This window comes from Acipenser ruthenus, chromosome 26 (genome assembly GCF_902713425.1).
Source record: "Acipenser ruthenus chromosome 26, fAciRut3.2 maternal haplotype, whole genome shotgun sequence".
Classification (NCBI taxonomy): domain Eukaryota; kingdom Metazoa; phylum Chordata; class Actinopteri; order Acipenseriformes; family Acipenseridae; genus Acipenser; species Acipenser ruthenus.
The window spans coordinates 23074350-23097539 of NC_081214.1; the positions used below are offsets into that span (position 1 = coordinate 23074350).

A 23190-nucleotide genomic window follows, 5' to 3' on the forward strand; every position below is an offset into this window, starting at 1 on the left:
TCCTGTCTGAATCACACCTGAACAGCTTCTGCACTTCCTCTGAGTTCAGAAGTCATTCATTTTGAATTCCAACCTATTAATTCATGTAGATTGAATTACCCGTGTGCTGATCACATGTATAAGGCGTGCATTCATGGGATTGTGAGAAGTGTTTCAAGAATGCATGCTTTATACAACATTGTTTGTTATAAAGGAACATGGAATGAATACGGGTGACACAGTAATTAGAGATACACTTTGATGTAAAGTGTTACCAAATAAAGAACAGCAATTTTACTAAGCGCTCTGCTCCACGTTCTCCCCTGTGGGTAACGTGGAAGCGTGAAGCTGCATTGAAGGCAGGGAGCCATGGCTTGGCTGCCCACCGACTGGGAATTACCATAAATCAAGACCTATGCCAAATCGTCAGCCCATGCTGCTCCGCGGTTTAAGCGGAGTCAATACATTGAAATGGGATTATTGAATCCAGCTTGCAAAGCATTAAAGACTCTGAACCCTGTCGCCTTTCCAAGAACAACAGGGGGAAAAAAAACCTGAAGAGTCGTGTTCCATTTCTCTTAACAATAACCGCAATCTTTTATTTAGCTGAAGCGCCTAACCTAAATGCCAGACCCGGGGGAGTAATAAATCAGAAGTCATTGTTTGATGTTTTATTGTTCTCCCTGCTGGCTACGGTGGTCCATTCCTACATCTCATACACACTTCTCTAGACAAGCACTTATCCAATTGTGATAAAAACCTGGTGTGGCACTCTTTACAACAGAATCTGAGCCTCCCAATATGCAGCATGAATGAACCTGTCCTGCCCTTACGTGCTTATCCATACTGTGAATGGAGATTGTTATCCTGATAGCTCAAACTGTGTAATTACAGTCGTGCTGGGGGTGTATCGTCTGAGCATACCTGTGATTTATTCTTTGGCTTGTGGGGCGCACTTAACTTCAAAGCAAACCTCTCAAATAAAACTCAAACCGAACAACTAAATCAATAAGGCTGAATTATCTGGGCGAGATAAACAGAGATGTGGGGGGGGGGGGGGGGGGGGTTCAGATTAGACCTCCACTCTTTAATCCTGCATGTTTTTTTTTTATTTGCACAGTCAAATATATCAGTTTCGTTCCCCTTATGTTGTTTTCGTCATTATGAGTGATTTGAAAGCTGCATTGGACACCTTTGTAAAGGAGATGCTAGGATCAAAGCTGGATAAAAGGAAGCCATTCAATCTGTAAATACAGTAACAAATACTGTATAAAATCAAGTATGTATATCGAAGCTCCATCTTACCTCACATCACTGATCACTGCTGTTCCACTGTTGCCTTCCCCAAGGTTGAAGTCTATAAGGGAAAGGTGATTTAGGACAGACGACGTGTAAAAGATGGGGAGATAAACCCTCATTATCACCTCCTCTGAGAAACCCCTGTACAGTTCTGATGAAACAGCATGGACTTTTCTATGAGATGTCTGGTGAAGGTATGTTTGTGATTGACACTCATTGGTCTTTTAACACTTTAAAACATGAATGACCCTGGCTCGGCCTTCTGATTAGTGCTCAGGATAACAACATTTTTAAACAGCCTCAATCAAATGTCATTTTCCGTTGCTCAGATATTGAGCTTATTGATTGATTGATTTTTTTTTCACCCTGAGAAAGTGTTTTGAACTCTTTTGAAAAGCCCTGCTCCTTTTGCACGTCCTCTGTCCGGGGAGTGAAACCTCCCGGTCTGTTGTCAAAACAGTTCAAAGCATACAAAAAAAAAATCAAAAAGACTCAATATTTGAGCAAGGGCATTCAGAACTACTTGGAACGATTGTAAATCTCATACCCCTTCAGTCACTGTGTGCACAATTGTACCATGTTAGCTCTCCTATCTCTGTATCTAGTTTATAATGCATGTTATCTGGCAGGGCAACTTCTTGAACTCCATAGAGTTGACACAAACAGTTTTAAAATATCTCAAAATTCAATTGAAAAAACATGACCGAAGGGGGATATAAAAGTGAGGGGAGTAAAAAAAACAAAAAAAAAACAGGCGTATTTCAAACGAGTGCTCTTCAATATTTATCAATGGTCCCAGTCTGATTTTACAGTCACTCACTCACTCATACCCATCGTGCCTAATGGCACATAGGGCAGCAACAAAGGTTCTCCATGGTTGGCGGTCCTTGGCAATTCTCTCCACAGAGCCCCAGGATTGACCCATCTGTTTCAGCTCTGCCTCCACAGTTCGGCGCCAGGTTATTTTTGGTCGCCCACATTTCCTTTGGCCTTCTGGTGTCCATCGTAATGCAATTCTGCTGATGCTGCTGCTCCTGGAAACAGGGTACATGGCATTTTTAAAGAAAGGAAAGGGTTACATAGAAAACAATATTTATAGCTCTGCCCTGTTTCAGCTTGATTAATTGTGAGCTTTTTGAAAAGCGTGCTCTTGGCAAGTTGCGTGTGAGTTCAAGCAATCGTTCGGACTCAGTCAGTGTGCCTGAGTCTGATTTCAATTTTGAACCCCAGATAACCCGTTCCGAAGGCCCGAAGCTTGTCTGGTGTTTTTCCATTTTCTGAGCGATGATTCCTCTTTCTGCCCCTATAACTCTCCCTCACTCCCTCACTCCCTCTCTCCCTCTCTCCCTTTGTTCATTTTCTCAGTGCTTGCCTGAGCAACGTCAACAGCAGTGGGCTAAGTGCTGTGTTTTAAGACTACTGACTGGGTTAATGCACTCTGGTACGCTTGACACCTGTCTTGTGAAATTGGTCGCTTTTGAAAGTGTATTTGTTTTGTATAAAGCTGTTCTGATTTTACTAACACAGTCTAATACGCTTACCTGTAAGTGTATGACTGTTTTTCATGAATATTTATACACTTAAACAGAGTAGAAACATAAGTGGGTTGGTGTGCTCCGATGCATATTTTTATGATCAAATATTACTGTACAGTAACAAATTGCATTGTGCTGCAGTATTTACCATTTCTTTTGAGGCTTCATTTAATTCAGGCCAACAATAAATTATTTTTCTTGAATAAGTAAACACAGAGCCATCAGTTTATAATGTGTTTTATTATTATTATTATTTATTTCTTAGCAGACGCCCTTATCCAGGGCGACTTACAATTGTTACAAGATTTCACATTATACAGATATCACATTATTTTTACATACAATTACCCATTTATACAGTTGGGTTTTTACTGGAGCAATCTAGGTAAAGTACCTTGCTCAAGGGTACAACAGCAGTGTCCCCCACTGGGGATTGAACCCACAACCCACACCACTACTCCACACTGCTGCCCTATATAACTGTACAGTAAGTGGTTAAATATGCATAGTGAAAGCGTTTATGTTCCTGACGCCAGACCGATGCCTGTTTAGGTTCACAATGCATGTGCTCAGTTAACTGTTTAAAAAGTATAAACGCTCTGCAGTAAAATGGGAGCATACACTTCCAATATTACACTTAATCAGGGTAACTGGAATGAAGCAGCATTAGAAATGGTTTGGGATTGTGGGATTTGATACACCTAGGCTGCATATACTATAAAAGAAGCAACTCGAGGTGTGAAACCTGGCTTTGTTTTCTCTGCTGGTATTCGTCACAAGCCTCTAAACTGCCTCCCATTGATGCCACTCTAGTCTATTATATTCTTCTGTTGATTACCCTTCAATATTGCCTTCTTTATTATTATTATTATTATTATTATTATTATTATTATTATTATTACTATTATTATTATTACACATGACCTAGCTAATGATATCCTAATGAATTAACGTCATGGTTACAGGTTAATAAATATATGCATCACACACAGGTATTTTCTTTGCTGCAAATTATTCAGCATTAATTAGTCTATGCATTTAATCTATTTGGTGTGAGCGGACATTATTTCTTCTTGATTATTGGCTGGATAATTTCAACAGTTCTAGACTGTCTGGATCTTATTAAATAAGCTGAATAACGACGAAGCACAAATTAGCACAGGTGACTCTGGTACAGCCAACAGATCACTAACGATCATCCTGTCCACTTTCATTAGCCAGCCCGGAATAGATTCTAACTGCGTGGCTCATTAAGAACAGAGAGATGCTTGCAGAGTAATACGCTGTACCAATTAATCCTTAATTGATTTAATTATTACTAATTAAACAGTATTGACTGGTTACTGGCAGTAAGCAGAGGGAGTCACTGGGGAGTCTTATGGGATGCGAGGCTGCTAGCACTGATCTGCAGGGGAAGTTAACAAACCTGCTCTTTGTTGTTTAGTTGCAGTCTGGGATTTAAACAAGGAAAGGAGCTGTCTTCTTCAGCAGGTCTCTTATACAAGAACTGTAAAATGTACCAAAACAAAGATTAACCATGGTATAAAAAACGTAGTTATCCATGGGGGAAGAAAATGATAATACTGCGAAAGGACCACGGTAAACGGATTCTGTCTGTCTGAGAAGAGACACTGCCTGTGTTTCATTGGGAGCAGTTCACTGTGGGACCCACTCTGGTTCACTTCTCTTTGTGCTGGCTTTGAGATCTGTTAATACAGGAGGGAGTAATACCCGGAGTAACGGTGTGTTTCAGAAGGGGAAAATGTCAGTAAAGTGCTCAAGAGCAACATATTGTAATAAACATGCTTGTAACTGCAGCGCCATGCTTGTAACTGCAGCGCCATGCTTGTAACTGCAGTGCCATGCTTGTAACTGCAGTGCCATGCTTGTAACTGCAGTGTCATGCTTGTAACTGCAGTGCCTTGCTTGTAACTGCAGTGCCATGCTTGTAACTGCAGCGCCATGCTTGTAACTGCAGTGCCATGCTTGTAACTGCAGCGCCATGCTTGTAACTTGTAAGTTTATTAAAAAATAAAATCAAAATTGTGAAACTTTCTGCCTTTTGCATAAATGTACTGCGCCATGCCCTGAAGTATAAATAAATAAGAAGAAGAATGCGCACAAGTGTAAAGGTTCCTCCCCCTTTTCCATAACCCCAAAAAACAATCTAGCGGGTTCACTTGTATAAACCAAAATGTACAGTGTACTGTCCATAGGTCAGTCGTTTTGGAGTTCTGGTCTTTGTGAAGATTCTTTCATCGAGCTGCAGTAACAAACACCAGCACACAGCCCATACAAACAGCCTTAAATATCTATAGATGTTCTACTGCACCAGTCAGATTACACCTTGACATGCTCTCCACTTGGACCAGCAGTGGAGGAGGTTCCTAATGAAGTAACCAGACCAGATCTCTGATGTGTGTGCTGGGATTAGAAGCCAAGCCGCTGAACCTGAGCAGCTCATTCTACTCTGGAGTTTTTTCGATGGCTAATCTGGTGCTCAGAGACAAAATACACTTCTATATATTGGTGTGAATAATGAATGCCTGTTGGGATCAAGCCAGGTGTTCTACCTAAATCAGTTTCTGCTGCCAGGGTTTGGGTTCTGTAACAGAGTCCTGCCAGTACCAGATCATTTTTTAATGGGAGTTATGACTACGCCTCAGGCTCCACGGTGAGAGTTTAGGGGCCTCTGAAAAGTGACTGATGTGTCTCCTAATGGGGGCTGATAGTCACTGGAGATGAAGGATAGGGTGATGTGTATATTTCCTGTTTTATTTGCATTAGACCATCTATCTGTGTCTCTGTACATGTATTTGTTAACACGTGTTTCTGTATTCAGTAAGTAAGCGTATAGGATTTGATTCCATTTTTAGCTGCGGAAAGCCTCTTTTAATTTGAGATAGTTCCTCTATGGAAAACGCTTCTTTGTGTTCTTTCTGTCGGTATCGTAGCAATATTTTGTTGAACGTAATCCTGATTGTTTGGGTATTTTTATCTACACGTTGTGGGTCAGCTGGGTGAAACATTTCTCAAAAGAAAATTCCTCTTGACGTTTCTCTCAAGCGGTGTGTTTGGTTAACCATCCAGTTTGTAAGTAGTTGGGTTACCAGTTGGACTCCATGTAGAGACAGTTCAGGCTTTTCAACTCACAACCCTAGTGCATTCTGGTACATTTTGCCTGCATTACCAGAATGCATTGGGGTGTAAGTTGAAAAGCCTGAACTGTCCCAAGCTTGTACATGGAGTCATGCGGTAACCGTATCAAACAGCAGGGATGCTGGAAACCTGTTTGCCTATTTTATAATCCTTTACTCTCATCCCTGGTTACTGCATGGAAATGCACTTTGAGATCACACTGCAGTGATATCCTCTTAGAGTCCCAGTTTGTCAGTGAATTTCAGAGAAGCGCACTTCTCTCTACACAGATCATGTTGCCTGAAAATGGTCTTTGCCCCGCTCCCCATTATCTCTGTGCATCTCACAATCGCACACACAAAAGAAAAATTATCGTTCAACTCAACTTATTAATAGATTGCAAACCAGGCACAAGTAAGAGTTTGTGAAGTGGACAGATTTCCTAATGCCCCGCAGCTCGTGAACAGATGGGTTCCCAGCCTGACAAAGCCTTGTTTATTCTCGGTTATGTAAACACATTAAGCGCAGCTCTTGAGCAGTTGTGTGTTGCCAATGGAAACGCTGGGCAGAGGAGGGCCTTGCTGTCGGGGCGAGAGAGGGAACTATCTGCAGCTCTCCTGGTCTTCAAAGATGAACCTGCTGCTGCTGCTGCTGTTTAAAACGAGCCCTCTGCAGGGTGTTTTAGAAAGGTTATGAGGCATTATGTCATTGGTTATTTATTATTATTATTATTATTATTATTATTATTATTATTATTATTATTATTATTATTATTGCTCAGGTGCACGCTTTGGTATTTCTCTAAGATCGTGCCCTGTTAAAGAGACTTGGCGTCGGCTCTGAAAAAATATCAGCCAAACTTCTGTGTATGAAATTAGTTTGTCTTCTGTTTATAGCCTTGGGTCATTTTTGAGAGAAAGATTGACTCATATTTCAATTCTGTTAATAAACTGCGGTAGCCGAGAGTGGGGAGGAGTCAGTGATTGCTGGAGGAATCTCTCCCTGTGATGGAACTTCTCTTCCAGGCTGGTGTGGTGGGAAGGGGCAGAGATTGCTCCACTAGCAGAGCAGATCCGGTGTGGCTGGTGAGCGAGCAAATGAGAAATTGATTCAGACCCCACCCCCCACCAAGCCTGCGCAGTCCTGTCAAGCAGTGAAATCATTAAAGTTTCCAACTCTCTTAAGATGTGTTTTTAGAAAAGAAAACTGGTGTAAGCTTTGGAGCACAAGCTTGCTGTAGTAAATCTGTCCCCTTGCTCACTTAGAAGCCTTCCTTCTGTTATCTTTTGAAATGCTATTCAGTGGATCAGTTTAACAGCAGGATTATTGCAGAGGTTTAGCATCTCATGCCAGCCTTTGCCTTTCCCCTGCTCTCCTGAGCTGGAAGGTAAATAAACTAAAAGCCAGTGTGCTTCGCTTGTGCGTGGCCCGCGCTCCCTGATTCTTATTATGCACTTAAGCTGGATTGTTATCCGAATCCCCCCACCCTCTAAAGTAATCCTTGAAAACCTGTGCTGACGATGTGATCATTTCCACAATGCGTGCTGGCAGGGTGCCGTGGCGATTGTGCAGCGATCCCAGCACGAACACAGCCCTCCCTGTGTCACTCATCATGGGAGAGCCATCGAGCAGCAGCTGCAGCCTGACTGGCAGTGACTGCTGCATGGAGCAAGAGGCTGTGTGGCTGTGAGTGTATGGCTATAAGAGGGAGAGAGAGGGAGGGTGTGTGGAAATGTGTTTGTTCTGTGTGTGGGTGTTGGCTTATCTGCCAAGCATACTAAGTTCCTTAAAGGTGTCACTTTAATACGAAAGTATGAAAAACACCCAGGTCATGTAAACTGTCCATATTGTACAATATAGATAATTCACCATCATCATCATCATCATCATCATCATCATCATCATCATCATCATCATCATCATTCATCGTTTTTGAGTCTGGCTCTGGCTGTGAGGGGTGTTTGTGTGTGTGTGTGTGTGTGTGTGTGTGTGTGTGTGTGTGTTTGCTGTACTATTTACTCTCTGTAGTCCTGTAGCGCCCTTGGCAGGTAGAACTCATTATGTTAGGATCATTGTGTGCTCTTCCAAGTCATGCCGTAGGTTAGGAGAGAGAGAGAGAGAGAGAGAGAGAGAGAGAGAGAGAGAGAGAGAGAGAGAGAGAGAGAGAGAGAGAATACTAATGTGCTTACTTTGTAAATACACAGGTAAAACTATTGTGCAAACATGTAAGTTCTATGAACTTACATAGTATTAAATATGTATAAATATGCGCACTGTTTGTAATAAGAAATGCATAACTACTTTGATACATTTTAATATAGATAACCAGCATAGCCCTTGCATGTTAGTACATTAGTTATAAATATGTACTTACATTGTAACTTAGGTGTAATTACTGGTACTTGAGATGCTCTACGTTGTTGTATTGTAGAGGGTGAGCTCTGAGAAGTCTATCTCACACAGACGCTGCTGTCTGCAATTGCAGTACCTCAGAGCTTAAACATTTTTAGAATAAAAGCAGTTCAGACCCGCTCCTCTCTCCCTGTCTCCCGCTAATCCTGTCGTACTGCTCGGCAGTTCTGAAAAGTTGTTTGTTTTGCGGGACCTTGTGGTGACATTGTGAAGAATGTGCGTCATCTTTCTCTTTTTGAAGATTTTGATTATGCACCTTCCCAGAGGAAGAATTTTAGTGGCTCCTGCTTATTTATGTTGTTCCTCACAAGCATGCCAAATTTAACAAGCTGTATTCATGTGTGATGGGGGGGGGGGGGGGGACGGGGGGGGGGGGGGGGGGGGACGGGGGGGGGGAACGACTTTGTGTCTGTTAGCTTATCTGTCCACGAGGGGGAGCTATTCCACTGAAACACATTTTTTATTAACAGATCTGTGAGCTTTTTGCATCTCATCTACCCCAGGAGTGGCTGAATAAAAGGTTTTTAGGTGCATGTTTGGGGTTGCGGTTAGGCAAAGCGATGGTACAGTGCCTTTAATGTTTGAGGGATGGATAAATAAAATATTGGATGGTATGCCTTCGTACCAGTTTTCTTTTGAACGTACTGGAATGGAATCAACCCAAGAGTCTGTGAGATAGTGTTTCCTGGAGGGAATGTTTCAGTAGTAACACAGTTCCGCCCCACGGTAACAAAGCGAGTGTCTTGTTGTCTGTGCTCAAGTTTATGCCACGACCAAACAGTCAGCGAGTTAATGGTAAACATCTGTATGGCTGGACCCTGATTAAAGTCACCATGTTCAAGACGATATCTGGAATGGTCTCGATTTCTTTAAACCCACACGAAGTCTCAGAAAAGTCAGCTTTGTTTACTTTGATCTGGCCTAATGTGCCAATAGTGATAGCTGCACTTTCTTTGATGGATACCTGCAGACTGTAGCAAACAGCTTCATGAGGGCATTTTTTGTTTTGTGTGTCACAAAAATCTATTCAAATGTCTCGTGGGAAGAATATTAAAAGGTGATCGGTTGGCAGGTGCTTCCCTATCCAAGACACCGCAAAACATAATTACTGGTGTTGGACAGCAGACTTGGTTGCAGACTTCCATCATACCCATCCTGAATAAAATAGGCTGTTAGCCACAGAGAGAGAGAGAGAGAGAGAGAGAGAGAGAGAGAGAGAGAGAGAGAGAGAGAGAGAGAGAGAGAGAGAGAGAGACACATAGCTCCTCCAACTCCCAGTACACCCTGGTTACACTATTTTTTATGGGCAATGAGACTCCACTTCATTAGACTGGAGGTAATCGGTCAATACAGAAGTGCTGAAGCTTTGTGCTGGGAAAGATGCCAGCGTCTATTTTTTTTCTGAATGCTTAATATGGTATAATGGTGTCCCTATGAGAGGTTCATCACAGAAAAAGGTAAAAGAAAGAACAGTTTCGGGTATTATGATACACACTGTGTAAAATGAAGCGGGAGCTGATGGAATGGGCAGTGTTGTGTGATACAGATTCTGTCCTGTCCCCTGTCGTGAGATGTTGTGTATTAACATTAGGGCTGTTTAAGCTGATCACTAGTCTGTGTCTGTTTTCATTGCTTTAAATCACTGTTTGTTGAACAAAAGATTTAAAAAGTGGTTGAAAATATCAGACCACATTTTAAAGAGAATGATTTGAAACCTGCCATAGCCTGAGTTAACGGTGAGCGGTGCCCATGGCTGCCACGCTGCCTTGCTGTGTGCGTTGCTGCCTCAGTGATGGCAGTGAAGGGGTTAAGGTTCTGTCAGGACCTCGCTCCCCGCAGCTCTTCATAGAGCTGGCTCTCCTGTACAGTATTTGGTGCTGTTGAAAGTAGGTCAGCTCTGTCTCAAGCCCGGGCAGTGTGGTGCTGTGCCGCTGTGCTCTCTCTTCCTGCTGGAGCGGCAGTGTGAGCCCGTCAGGTAGCGCTGATCAGAGCCACGCGGCAGGGAGGAGAGAGAGAGGGCAGCCAGAGCTCTGGGGCCGGGGCCAGCAGACATGTCAAGTAGGTGAAGCTCCAGCTCTTTCATTTCATTAGAACAACTCCATCCACCAGCATCCTTTCTGTCTTTCTTTCATATCTTCCTTCTTTCCTTCTGTAGTCCTTCTTTCTCTGGAGACTAGTTTCCTGAAGTTCTGTGAAGTGCAGTTTCATGGAATTGCTTTCAGATTCACTGGGGAGTCCTCAGTGATTCTATCTAAGGGACTGAACCCCTCAGGATAACTGACTCTGATTTCTGGAAAGTGGCTATGAGATGGAAAGGTGAATATTTGGCTCTGTACTGTATACTATATTGCCTTCGCTATAGTATGGATAGCATTTAATACAATTTGTCTGTTTAGCGTGTTTTTTTGTTTCTAGTCATCCTGATACAGTGTGCTAATCGTCAGTTCAATCAGAAAGATTTACAGGCAGTGAATTAGACAGCATTAGAACCGTGGGGCAAACAGAACTATCTGTCACAGTCTGGTCAAATCTCAAGGCTGGTGGTTGGGTCTTTGTTTTCCAATTCAGTCTTTCTTTGTAACAATATGTTTTAATAATAATAATAATAATAATAATAATAATAATAATAATAATAATAATAATAATAATTGTATAAAAAGTATATGGTATGTCACCTCAAGCAGTTATCCTACACAAAACGTTAATTATCATAAATCACAAAAAATGAAATGTATTTACTGTTATTAGTACTGTTGAAGTTCAAACAGCTCTAACTTTGCAGTATGTTCTATGCACAAGATTACATCTGTACACAACAGAAGATAGACTGGAATCCTGAGGAGCTCTTAACAGTGATCACCTCCCCATGTGATTCATAAAAGACACATATTTGGCATGTCTTTTTGCATCCTCACATCAATTCTAGCAGCTTTTTATAATACTAATACTAATACTAATACTAATACTAATACTAAATAATAATAATAATAATAATAATAATAATAATAATAATAATAATAATAATAATAATAATTCCAGCCTGTTTTAAATAACTGTATATGCATTTTCTCTTATGGCAAAACTACACAGGAGCCACCATCAGATCATTTGAATATCTGCTTTTTCATATTTGGGGATCCATGGGTTAAACTTAGTAGTTATACTTATAACACATTACACATATAGACTAGCTGGGCTTATAAGATACAACTTTATATGTAAAAAAAAATCTATTTTGAAACCAACTTGTACTCCAGCTGCAGCACATATGATTTTGAATTCATGCAGTCCACAGAGATCCGTCCTATGAATGACTAGAACGTGTTACAGTTGCTATTTCGAGTCATACTGGAACTGTACTTAAAATAAAACAGTATAGCAGCAACTACAGCGTTAGTAATTGAAGCGCTCTGTGTTGCACACCGCTGTGTTGCACACTGCTGTATAACTAACCACCCTCCCTGTCCAGAGCTGCTGTGTATTCATACACAATGAGATTTGCATGTTCATTAAACTATCCAAGCATGGGCTTGCTGACAGTTTTGCTATGCAGAGCGCTGAGCTCCGCGCAGTGACCATCTTTAAAACAATTCAGCAGCCCGGTCCGACGGGAGGCGACCCACAGGCAAGTGCAGTGGCTGACCTGTCGCAGTTTACATGACAGTACAAATCACACTGCCTCGCTGTACAGCGCCTCGGCTGCAAAGCAATGCTGTGAAGTTTATCGCTTAATACCATGCTTTTCCCATGGCTATAGTTTGTGTTTACCATAGCTTACCCTGGTTTGCCATGCTTTTTAAAATGCTTTACTATGCCTTGCTGTTCTTTACAATGCATGCCTATGTTTTACCATACTTTCACTATGCTTTATTACTCTTTACTATGAGAATCAAGAAGAGAGAGAGAGAGAGAGAGAGAGAGGGAGAGAGAGAGCGAGAGGGAGAGAGAGAGAGCGAGCGAGCGAGAGAGAGCGCGAGAGAGAGAGAGCGAGAGCCTTTCAAGTCCATTCAGAATAGAGAATGGTTCCTGTTTGAGTGAGGTCTCGGAGGAGCTCAATGATGTCATTATTTTCAGTTCTGAAGCATTGCGGTGGTGTGGTTTTAACACCCATGCTGGCAGGCTCTCGAATAATGATACTTTTATTCACACTTGAATCAATACCGAATCAGGCTGATGCTCATCTGCAGATACATTGATTTAGGGGTAGTACAGTTCATAAAGACACCCTATTGGAGATGTATTGTGAAATGGAGATGATGTCTGTGTGCATGTGTGTGTGTGTGTGTATGTATGTATGTATGTATGTATGTAAGTGTGCAAGTTTAGCTCAAACCGACGACATGCACCCTTTCTTAGCCACTATGCAAAACTGCTGTCTGCGTTCGTGATTGTAGAGCTGTTTGTGATGTGTTAGTGCTGTATGTATTGCTCCACCATTCTCCTTGCTGAAAAGTGTCCAGATCATTAATCGCCAATACACCAGACAAAGAGAGTGATTCAGACAGTGAATCATGAGCCAGCACTTACTTTAAAGTGTGACTCATTTCACGTATAGCTGAGTCTGATGGCCCTAAGCTGTTTCATTTGAAACCAAGTACATCTGTGATCTTTACTGTATTGTGTAGTATTGTATAAGTGTACCCTTTACTGTATTGTGTAGTATTGTATAGCAGTGTACTCTTTACTGTATTGTGTAGTATTGTATAGCAGTGTATTCTTTACTGTATTGTGTAGTATTGTATAGCAGTGTACCCTTTACTGTATTGTGTAGTATTGTATAGCAGTGTACTCTTTACTGTATTGTGTAGTATTGTATAGCAGTGTATTCTTTACTGTATTGTGTAGTATTGTATAGCAGTGTACCCTTTACTGTATTGTGTAGTATTGTATAGCAGTGTACTCTTTACTGTATTGTGTAGTATTGTATAGCAGTGTACCCTTTACTGTATTGTGTAGTATTGTATAGCAGTGTACCCTTTACTGTATTGCTGTGGTGTATTGTATAGCAGTGTACTCTTTACTGTATTGCTGTGGTGTATTGTATAGCAGTGTACCCTTTCCTGTATTGCTGTGGTGTATTGTATAGCAGTGTACCCTTTACTGTATTGCTGTGGTGTATTGTATAGCAGTGTACTCTTTACTGTATTGTGTAGTATTGTATAGCAGTGTACCCTTTACTGTATTGTGTAGTATTGTATAGCAGTGTACTCTTTATTGTATTGCTGTGGTGTATTGTATAGCAGTGTACCCTTTCCTGTATTGCTGTGGTGTATTGTATAGCAGTGTACCCTTTACTGTATTGCTGTGGTGTATATAGCGTCCTGCTCCGTCTGTGTTGATTCAGGGTCCTCTGTGGCCTCCATCACAGATGCTCAGGGCTTATCCCCCTCTATTAGCACTCAGCATTGCTGGATGGGACTTGAGGTGATTGACTGTGCATTGACTAGGCTCTGACAGTGCCACTGAGACACGGGCATTAGCTGTATTGAAACACTGTGTGCAGTAGGGTTAACACAAATCAAATGACTTGAAGAGATTACAGAAAGGATATGCCTTTAATAGAAAAGAGATAAACGCTTCTACTTACACTTTGAGACAGAGCGTGTGTGATGGGGGGGAGGGGGGGTATGCAGTGCAGTGATGTATTTTACTTTTTATTTGACTGTAAAAATCAGTTTTTAAAGTAGAATTGCTCCCTTTTTTAAATTTGCATCAAACTTCTTATACTATTGTTAAAATCATTTGTAAAACGTTGCCTGTAGCAGGATGTAATCAATATTCATTTATTGTGATATTGACGATTCATTGTTTGTGTCAAAAAGTATTTATCAGAGACAATAACTGATCTTATTATTGGCCATAATTGTGTATGTGGCAGCCATATAAATAAAGGTGTGTGTCTGGGGGGTGTTTAACTTTATTTAATTGGGCAATTCCACTATCGAGGGAGAGAGCTGTGATGTATTTTAAAGTGTAAATCTCACAGTCTTAAACAGTATTTCAGATAAAGACTGTCACGATCATTGTAGCTGATAATCAGTGATTAAAAGGGACACCCCTGTCCAACCCTAGACTGTGTATTGTGAAGGTGTTTGGAAAGGACTGTTCTGTTCTGGACAGTGCTGTAGAAATGTTACTGGATTTCTATTTGCTCATGCAGGACAATCTCACAGGTTTGGTCTCTTCGGTCCCTGTCCTGGCTTCAGAACTACAGTACGGTGTTCAGATCAATAACTCATCTCAGTAAAAAAAACGATCAGATGGGACTTCAAACTCTAATACAAGGAGGTGGAAAGCTTATAAAAATGTAGCGAACTGTTCCTTGAGAAAAATATATCCTTGTTTTTACAATGCTGGCTGGTTTCAGTGGTGAGGAAGAGGTGCTGTACTGTAAGTAGTTTGTGTCAATAATATATTGTCATTACCACTAGGACAAGCTTTAAAAAGGTTCTGATGTGATTCAGCTCAGCAGAGACTAAGCAAGCTCTGGGTAAAGTCTGTGTAGTGGCTCACAGATGAGTCCTGTTTGCATCTGCTGTGTTGCAAGTTGACATGCTTGTCAGCACTTTCAGTGGCTGTAAAGTAACCGAATTGATATTTATACCCAGGTTAGTTGCCTCTTGTTTGTCAGTCTTTTAAAATCAATTTTCTCGCATCTCATGAACGTTATCACTGGTCCGTGTGTTATGGTGCTAAAGATCTTTTGGTCCTTTGCTTGTTTTTTGTCTCTGTTGGGATATTAAGATTTGATTCACGTACAACCGTACAGGTTTAAAATAGAAGTGCTGCTTCCTGGTATCGCTTCCTTCACACCCGTTTATAAATCTCACTCACATGGGAGTGAGCCCAAAGATAGTCAGTGATAAATGTGCTAATAAGAGACCAAGCAGTGGCCTAGAACAGAAGTGCTTAGAGAGAAAGCGCAGAGCTGGGCTGGAGCTGTAATGTGTTCTCGTTAAGTTTCTTTCTCCTTGGTTGGATAACCCAGTAACGGATGATTTTAATCTCTTCCTCGTCCTTCCTGCAGTCAGATTGCAGCGGATAGCCAGCATATTGTCACGGCTAGGAGACAAATTCTCTCAAAGCCAACATTACTTGAGAAATAATAATTATTTATAGGGGGAAAACTCATTTTTTGCAACTGCCGAAAAATCTAATAAGAAACTTAATATGAATTTAATATTCCTCATTGAAGCAATGTCTCAGTAAAATTGACAAGCTAGGGTTGAGCGGACATTTATCTGTCTGAGTACAGATTTAAGTTTTATTTAATCTTTAAATTATATAATTTCGTGGGCAGTCTTTTATTCTGAGATCCTGATGCCTCTGTGTAGAGGACAGGTATTTGGCAACTGGCCGGGAATACAGATCAATCGTGTTGCAGCCTCTGTTACTGTGGACTGGCAGTAATGGGTCTGAGTCTGGCTATCTCTGCATGGATCCCAGGAACTGACTGTGAATGTGTCCACTGTGGTTTTAAAGGGCACCTGCTGGGGTGGTAATCTCCCTGCTGGGGTTTGGAAAGTGATTTTGCTGATGGGGATATAGTGGAGCCAGTTGTACACCACTTACTCATTCTAGCTAGCTCTGTCTAGAACTGTGCTTTTACATTTTTCAATATAGTGTGTCTGTAAAACCACTTGGCCAAGTTTGACGGTATTAGCATTATTTAGGAAAAGTTGTTGAGAGTATTAAAGTCTGTAGATATATGTGGGTGTCTGTCTGTCCGTGTATTTGTCTGTTTGTTTCATTTTTTTGTTTTGTTTTTCGTGTGTGTTTTATCAGTGTTTATCAGACAAAATCTAAAATCACAACCCCATTCTAGACCATGCGATACTCTACTCTACTCTACCCTACTGTACTATACTATATTACAATGATCAGGGGCGGAGCAGCACTGCAGTAACTCTAGATGCAAAACAGCCTTTAGAAAGTGCTAACCTGAACGCCAGAAGCTCAAGATCACCTCCGACCAGCGTCCCCACCACCTGCAAGGTGACTCGCGCTGCAGAATCAGCTCTCGGGAGGGAGCCAAGAACAGAGCGAGCCGGTCTAGATAGAGTGGCCTCTTTTACAAAAGTTTGTTTGCATGGATGCAGCAGGTTCTTTGTCTTGTCATCATGGGTAATGAGATGCAATAGAAAGCTATTACAGTGTACCTTTTTTTGTTGTACTGGGCTGCTACAATGGGACTATCATGTATGCATATACAGTAGTGTTTACCTGACAGGAGTAGTTTGTCCTGAAACAGTGCATCCTTAGAACAGAGCTAGACAGTGCTAGCTAGAATGAGCACCTGGTGTTTCTCAGTATGACACGATTCTAATGGGTTATTCAAGAGCATACAGTGGTGCCCAAAAGCATTGACACCCTCCTATCTTTTCAATGTGAAATGCTCCAATTTACCGGTAATTAAATACTGTATTATCACCACTTAGGATGTGCAGATATCTCAGTTGCTGTATAAAATTGTTCTCAAAATGTGTAGTTTTCAATTACGCTAGGAACTATGCTGTGAAACTTCTGAAACTAGAAAGCTAAGGGAATTAGAACATGTTCCTTTCAGACTGCAACCCGGTTGATTTTCTTAAATAAGGTTTTATATTTCGAAAGGCGTTTAGCTGGAAATGAAAGGCAATCGTTTTCATTTTTCATAAGATATACATTCTCATTCATGTTGATTCATTTCTCACTTCACTGTTTCACAGTTTTAATGTCTTGGTTAACTCTCTTTTCAAGGCAGGCTAGATGAAACTCCTGATGCAAGCCCTCCCTGATTCCCACCCCACCTCATATCACTGTGAAACAAAAGCATAAGAACAAAGATTCCACGCCAGTAAGCTGCAGTACAGTATTGAAATGTACTGACATATATAAAGTAACACTGCGTTGTTTTATTTGTACAGTGTAATGTGGACTGAAATGATATATTTTAGGATGCAGCATCTATGAGTAAGAAAATTACTATTTCGTTTCTTTTCCCAAAACACACAAAAGTACATGTCCTCAGTTCCTATGGAGAACCAGGTCTTCCTCCATCTCGCCAAAGTCGAAATATCTTCAAATAAATTGTTGACCTGAAACGAGGCTATTTGGTTTTGTTCTCAATTCTCCGCTCTTTTCGAGGAAGTTCATTTTGTGGCTTCATGACATATTGCTTGCCTCCCACACTGTAAGCACAGTGCGGTGTAATTTATATCCTGCCGTAGCGGCTGTATCTCTCTGAAGTGACAGACATTTATCTCTCCCGGCCCTGGCAGTCCGGGTGCTGAGAGGGCCCTGTGGGATATTAACTGGAAATTGGAGGAACCGCTTTTATTGTACAATTGGCACAGCTTGGTTGCGTGATGTATGTTCAGCTCAAACATTCATTTTGAGGGATTTTAAGGTGAACAAAGCATGCAAAGAGGGTTAAATTGAGCTTGAAGAAACTTGAAAAGGTACTGAACCTGGAGTGACACAGATCACTTATCATTAGCCAGCAAGCCAGCAACTCAGTAGTTTTTTATAATTGGGTAACATTTGCAACATTTCAAGGGCTGTTTTGAGGAATGTTTTTTGAAGAATGTTTATTGATATTCCTAGGTTAAACATGCCATGTTTCTTTGTAAGAAATGATATTGGTCACATGTTTAAGGCACGCATTCCCCTGGTGGTTGAGAAAGAGGGTATGAATTTATCATGATTTTAAAAACAGGGCTGAATTTAAAAGGAATGACTTCAGAACTCAGAGGAAGTGCAGAACAGATCCAGGTGTTATTCCTGAGGTATTCAGTCTGAATTCATCATGAATTAGCAGCATTCTTTTAAAGTGTTATCCTTGTATCTTCTCCTCGGAAAGGCCTGAGGGTGTGAGAGCTGTGAGGACTCCTTGCCATCTCTTTTTAATCAAGTAGGACTGTTCTCCTCTCTGTAACAGACAGTGGTTTGGGTGTTTAAGCTCCAGAGACAGCGCTGGTTCCTAATCTGCAGTGGCTCCGTGCTTCAGACTCCATCTTGGAGGGGACAATGGAAAAGCAGGTGTTTCCGACTGTTTTGCTCCCTTGGGCTGAGCTACAAAGAAATGCAATAGAGGCCGGATTTCAGGATATGATTCCATTAGGAATAATTCCATTGAAATGATGAAGCATGTTGCATGAAAATCCAGCTTTGCAGAGGAGCCATTAGCCTGGCCAACAAGGGGCAGCTGCGTGGGTGGAAAGGCAGGCAGTTGGGTTGTGTTTATAGATTGCTCACAAACAGGGAGGGTAGCATGGAGATGCATGCAAGTGTTACATATGTGCTGCCCCTCCTCCCCATTTGCTTTTCTAAATGATCTAACAGTAGCTAATTGGAGGGCAGATCAAGCTTGTATTCAAACCTTGGATGGGTGAAACTGTTGTGTGATATGTGTCTTGTTTCCATTCCTGTTTCATATCATACACCCTCATCATGAAGTCATAAGGACAAATGTGTATGTGGTCATGTGATGTGTCAGGTGATCCAGTGAAAACAGAGGCATCTCAGTGACTTCATAAGGGGTATGATGGTGCAACCGGATTGTCCCTCAACGCAGTGTCTGTATTGACCAACAAACAAGCTATAGTGGGCTGGATCACAGGAACCTTCAACACCAGACAAGACGCCCGTTTCCACTCAGCTGCGTGCAGGATCTACATGGCCACACCCACTATTAATGACAGGCTCTGATTTGCTCGGCCGATTGTAAGGAAACGTATTTGATGTTTGCAAACGAGCGCGCACGATCCCAGCTGCTACGCTAGTAAATTTTCCGTTTACTGATTCCAATATTCAAAAGTTCCACACATGTAGCTTAAACATTTATCGTTGGACACAACAAACGTAGCACCTAGTTTATAAAAAGAAATCGGGTAATGATCGGGTGACCTACTGTTCTGGGAGAGAGCTCAGGTAGAGGATTCAGGTAGCTTTTCTCACTCGCCCTCTGAAGTGTCTGTCTTAAATATTTTTCTTCAGAGATGTCAGAGAAACAGTATTTGTGAGCTACTTGATTGAGACCCCTATACATTCTGGAAATGCTTGGAATGAATTTATTTTACTATCAGTGAAGTATTTGAGGTTATTTTTATAACACGCTTTATAAAGCTTAGCTTGAGGCATCTTCACCGCTTGGCAGGATTACAGGATGGCTTTGAAGTATCTATCACAAAATAAAGAAAGAAAGAAATAATAATAGCAAAAATAGATACAACACTGGGCACTATAAATATAATTGATAAAACCTGCAAAGCAAGGATTGTTTAGCGCTAGGAATTCAGCGGCTGTCCGAGTGGCTGCCCTTGGTCCATCTATCAAAGACAGACAGACAGACAGACAGACAAAAGCATGTAGATTGATACCTGTGACGATTGTGGCTCAGATATTAACCCCTTTTTTCATTAGGTTCCTGCTGACGGTAAATATGCGTATATACTGTATATTTATATACAGTATATACATTAAATAAATAACATCACAGTAGTTTGAAGTTGCATAAAGATCTACCTTGTTGCATGTGCTGTATGAGGTACTTACTGCAGTATAACAAAGAGTACAGACTAACTTTACTGTGTATGTATGCTTACAGATTTATTTCAAAGGTGTACACCATTCGAAAAAAAAACTCTTTAAAAAGCAATAAAACAAAACCCAGAAACATATGCAGCACCTTAATAAAATATAAAGGTGTCTGGGTGGCCCAGCAGTCACCTTAAGAATGCTATTAAAGGATCTCTAATATATCAGGGGTTTATTTTTTCCTCACTGACTGTTGGCGCATCTCTCTCCTCTCTCTCCTCTCTCTCTCTCTCTCTCTCTCTCTCTCTCTCTCTCTCTCTCTCTCTCTCTCTCTCTCTCTCTCTCTCGTAGACCTGCTTCCCCTAGTACTCATTCATTGTTAGTCACTGTTTTATACTTTGGTTAGCTTCTTGTATTTTTTTTTTCTTTCAATGAGTTACAGTAAGCAGTGCTTGTGTTGTGTTTTGTTTGGCGAGAGCTCTCTAACTCCATTCATTTTGTTGTGGTGTGACCACAGTTCAGGATGACGCAGCCCAGGCAGGTACCCAGGAGTACATTATGCTGCGGCAGGATTCCATCCATTCAGCGGATATAAGGAATAAAGAGTCCCCCTTTCGGGCTAAGTGTCACGAAATCTTCTGCTGCCCCCTGAAGCAAGTGAACCTCAAAGAAAACACAGAGCCCGAAGGTTTGTGTGCTAACGATCCATGTTTCTGTTTCATTTTGCTTTTTTTATTTATTTGATTATTTTCAATGTTCCTCATCAATGATGTGCTTTGTTTGTTCGTTACCTGGCGAATGCACCGGGACGCCGGCACGCGTTCCCCTTGCTTGTCTTTCTCCAAAAAAAAAAAACAATCTGAGATGGGACACCTAGCATATTGAGACGCATGTACTTGTACCAGCCAAGAGGGGCCTTACAATGATGCGGCTGCAGCTAAAGAGGACTTGATAATGATCTTTTAGTTTGATTTCTTGATTCTTAGTTTCGTTTTAAGTTAAATTCTTCTTTTTTTATATAATTTGCAATTCACATCATTACACTGCCCCGTTTGGCGTATTGGCCTGTTTGGACATGCTTGCTACTCTTAACTAGCATCCACCCTGGTAGTTAACCCCCCCTCCTTCCCCCCTCTGCTTCCCTGCTGCTCCATGACTGTGTGTTGTAGTGATGATGATGATGATGATGAAGATGATGATGGTGATGATGATGGTGATGATGGTGATGATGATGATGGTATTGATGATGATGATGATGATGATGATGGTGATAATGATGCATCTCCTTGCTGTGACACCAGCACATCCTCCCTCCCTCTCCCGTGCGGGTTTGCCCACCTCCCCCCTCCCCTCTCCTCCTGCCCTTCCTCCCAGCTTTTGCTCCTCGGTCAGTCTGCGCTCGCTGCAGCTTGTAGCTCATCGAAGCCCGGCCCGGGGATCTTGTTTGCCATGCACGACGGGTTGCCTTGACTTGAGTTTGTGCAGCAGATAATGCAAATCATGCATGCCGGAGAATGATACTTCTTGATAAGATTGATATCCATAGTGCTAAGTTTATTATTGTTAAATTCCTTTTCAGATTGCCAGACAGGTTTGTAAACAAAAAAAAAGGCTTGTTTGTGCTGGATTTCTCATCTCAGGTCGCCTGGGTTCACAAAATTACAGGTCAAGTTTGAGTCTGTGTTTTTAGATGTACCTGACAGTGGCGGGAAATGTAATTTAACCAAGGAGTGGCGGCACACTAAACACCAGAGGACATCCGTGGACATGCAGGCTTGATTATGCTTCACTGCGTTTAGGGAATGTAGGCTACAGCTTCTGGGTACTGACGATCTGTTTAGTTTTACTTGAAAAAATAATAATATGCCCTACCTTTTTACGATATTAATGTTGACCTTTCTAGTGGGGGTAAGAGATTATTTTTTTTAAAAGGGAAGTGAATCAGATGACCAGGGCATTTCTTAAAGGAATGTCCTCCCAGTTATATGTCTCCAGTGTTTCAAGTACATTATAACACAGCACTACTTACAATGCATTGTTTCATTCTGAGCCTGACGACAAAGCCATTTTAATATCAAATATGTAAGTACATACAAATATATCTGTTAAAGGTATCCTCATTGTAAGAAACGACTTTAACTTGATTGAATGATTCCAACAGACACTGGTCAGGATAGTATGCATTCTGATTTCTAGCCAAAGCCAGACTACATCTGATGTTGCTTTTGTGTTACATTTAGGTTGTATGTAATTGTCAGCATTTCTTTCTCCCATCAGTATATCCTTTTTCTTTTGTTTGTTCGGATCGAAGAGTGAGAATCAGTTACTGTTTAAACGTGATTCAGTGTCAGGTGATTTAAAACAACACCATGTTGTGAACAGCCAGGGTGTTTTTTAAGTTCTGAAGAAAAACGCGGCACCTGGCATTTCTTGGGAGGATATTTAAAAAATGTAGTTGACTCATGATCGGGAAACTTCCCATGGAAACCACTGGAGCTCAAGTTACTTGGTGTTACAGACCACATTGCTGCAAGAGTGTTCTAGATAGGAACCACAAATGCCATTAATAAAAAGAAAACAATAACACCTTGCAGGGGGAGTTAGTTTCGATGCAAGTAGCACTTTAACAAAACTCTCGTTTTGCTGTGTTGAATAGTTTTCCTTTCAGAAGTGTTCAGGATTTGTACTACAGTCCCACTGAAGTCCTCTGGGCCATTAACAGAACAGGTTTTTGTTCCAAGCCGATCCTGAAGTAATAAATGTTTTGCTGTCTTTATTTAATTTGTTTTGGAGCTCTGGTGTGCACAGAATAATTACCACAGGCTATCCAAAATCTCAGAGCATATTAGAGGTTGGAACTAAAACCTGGACTGGCCTGTTATTACCCCTGGGGCTGGATGTGAACCTTCATGTGTACCAGAGCAAAAGCTTAAAAAATGTGCCCCTCTGTAAACTGTCACCCCTGTTTTATTTTCTGGGTCGTTCTCTTCCTGCTGTATAATATTTTTGGATTTTTCCAGGAGGCAGCAACACTGATTAACTCTCAGAGAGGGAGAGAGGGCTACATATCTATTATTTAGCTTTACTGCAGCTTCACATCGACGTGACTGAATTTATAAATGACAAAAAAAGTACATTTATGCAGCTTATTTACTCACAGAACTGTTTTCTTTTTTCTTCTAAAACGGCTGGAAGTGTATTTAATCTCAAGGACAGTGTGGTGTACTATCCAGACCCTATACTGAATGACGATGCCGTTGCCGTGGTTACTCCCTATCACCATCACCAGTGCTGTTGCCTGCCACCCTCT

At 41.3% G+C, this 23190-nt stretch overlaps 1 protein-coding gene across 4 annotated transcripts in view; it reads left to right on the plus strand.

Moving 5' to 3' along the window:
- LOC117430763 (fibroblast growth factor 13) overlaps positions 1-23190 on the plus strand; it is a 90482-nt gene that overhangs the window by 27230 nt on the left and 40062 nt on the right. For 2 of the 4 annotated variants that reach the window (XM_059001122.1, XM_034051206.3), the window contains exon 3: positions 20398-20568. The exons of 1 other annotated variant lie outside the window; for it this stretch is intronic. In XM_059001122.1, the coding sequence (XP_058857105.1) occupies positions 20398-20568 (171 nt within the window). Of the gene's footprint in view, positions 1-10319; positions 10422-20397; positions 20569-23190 lie in introns of those variants that run through there. One more of the 4 variants, XM_059001124.1, reaches the window with a different exon arrangement.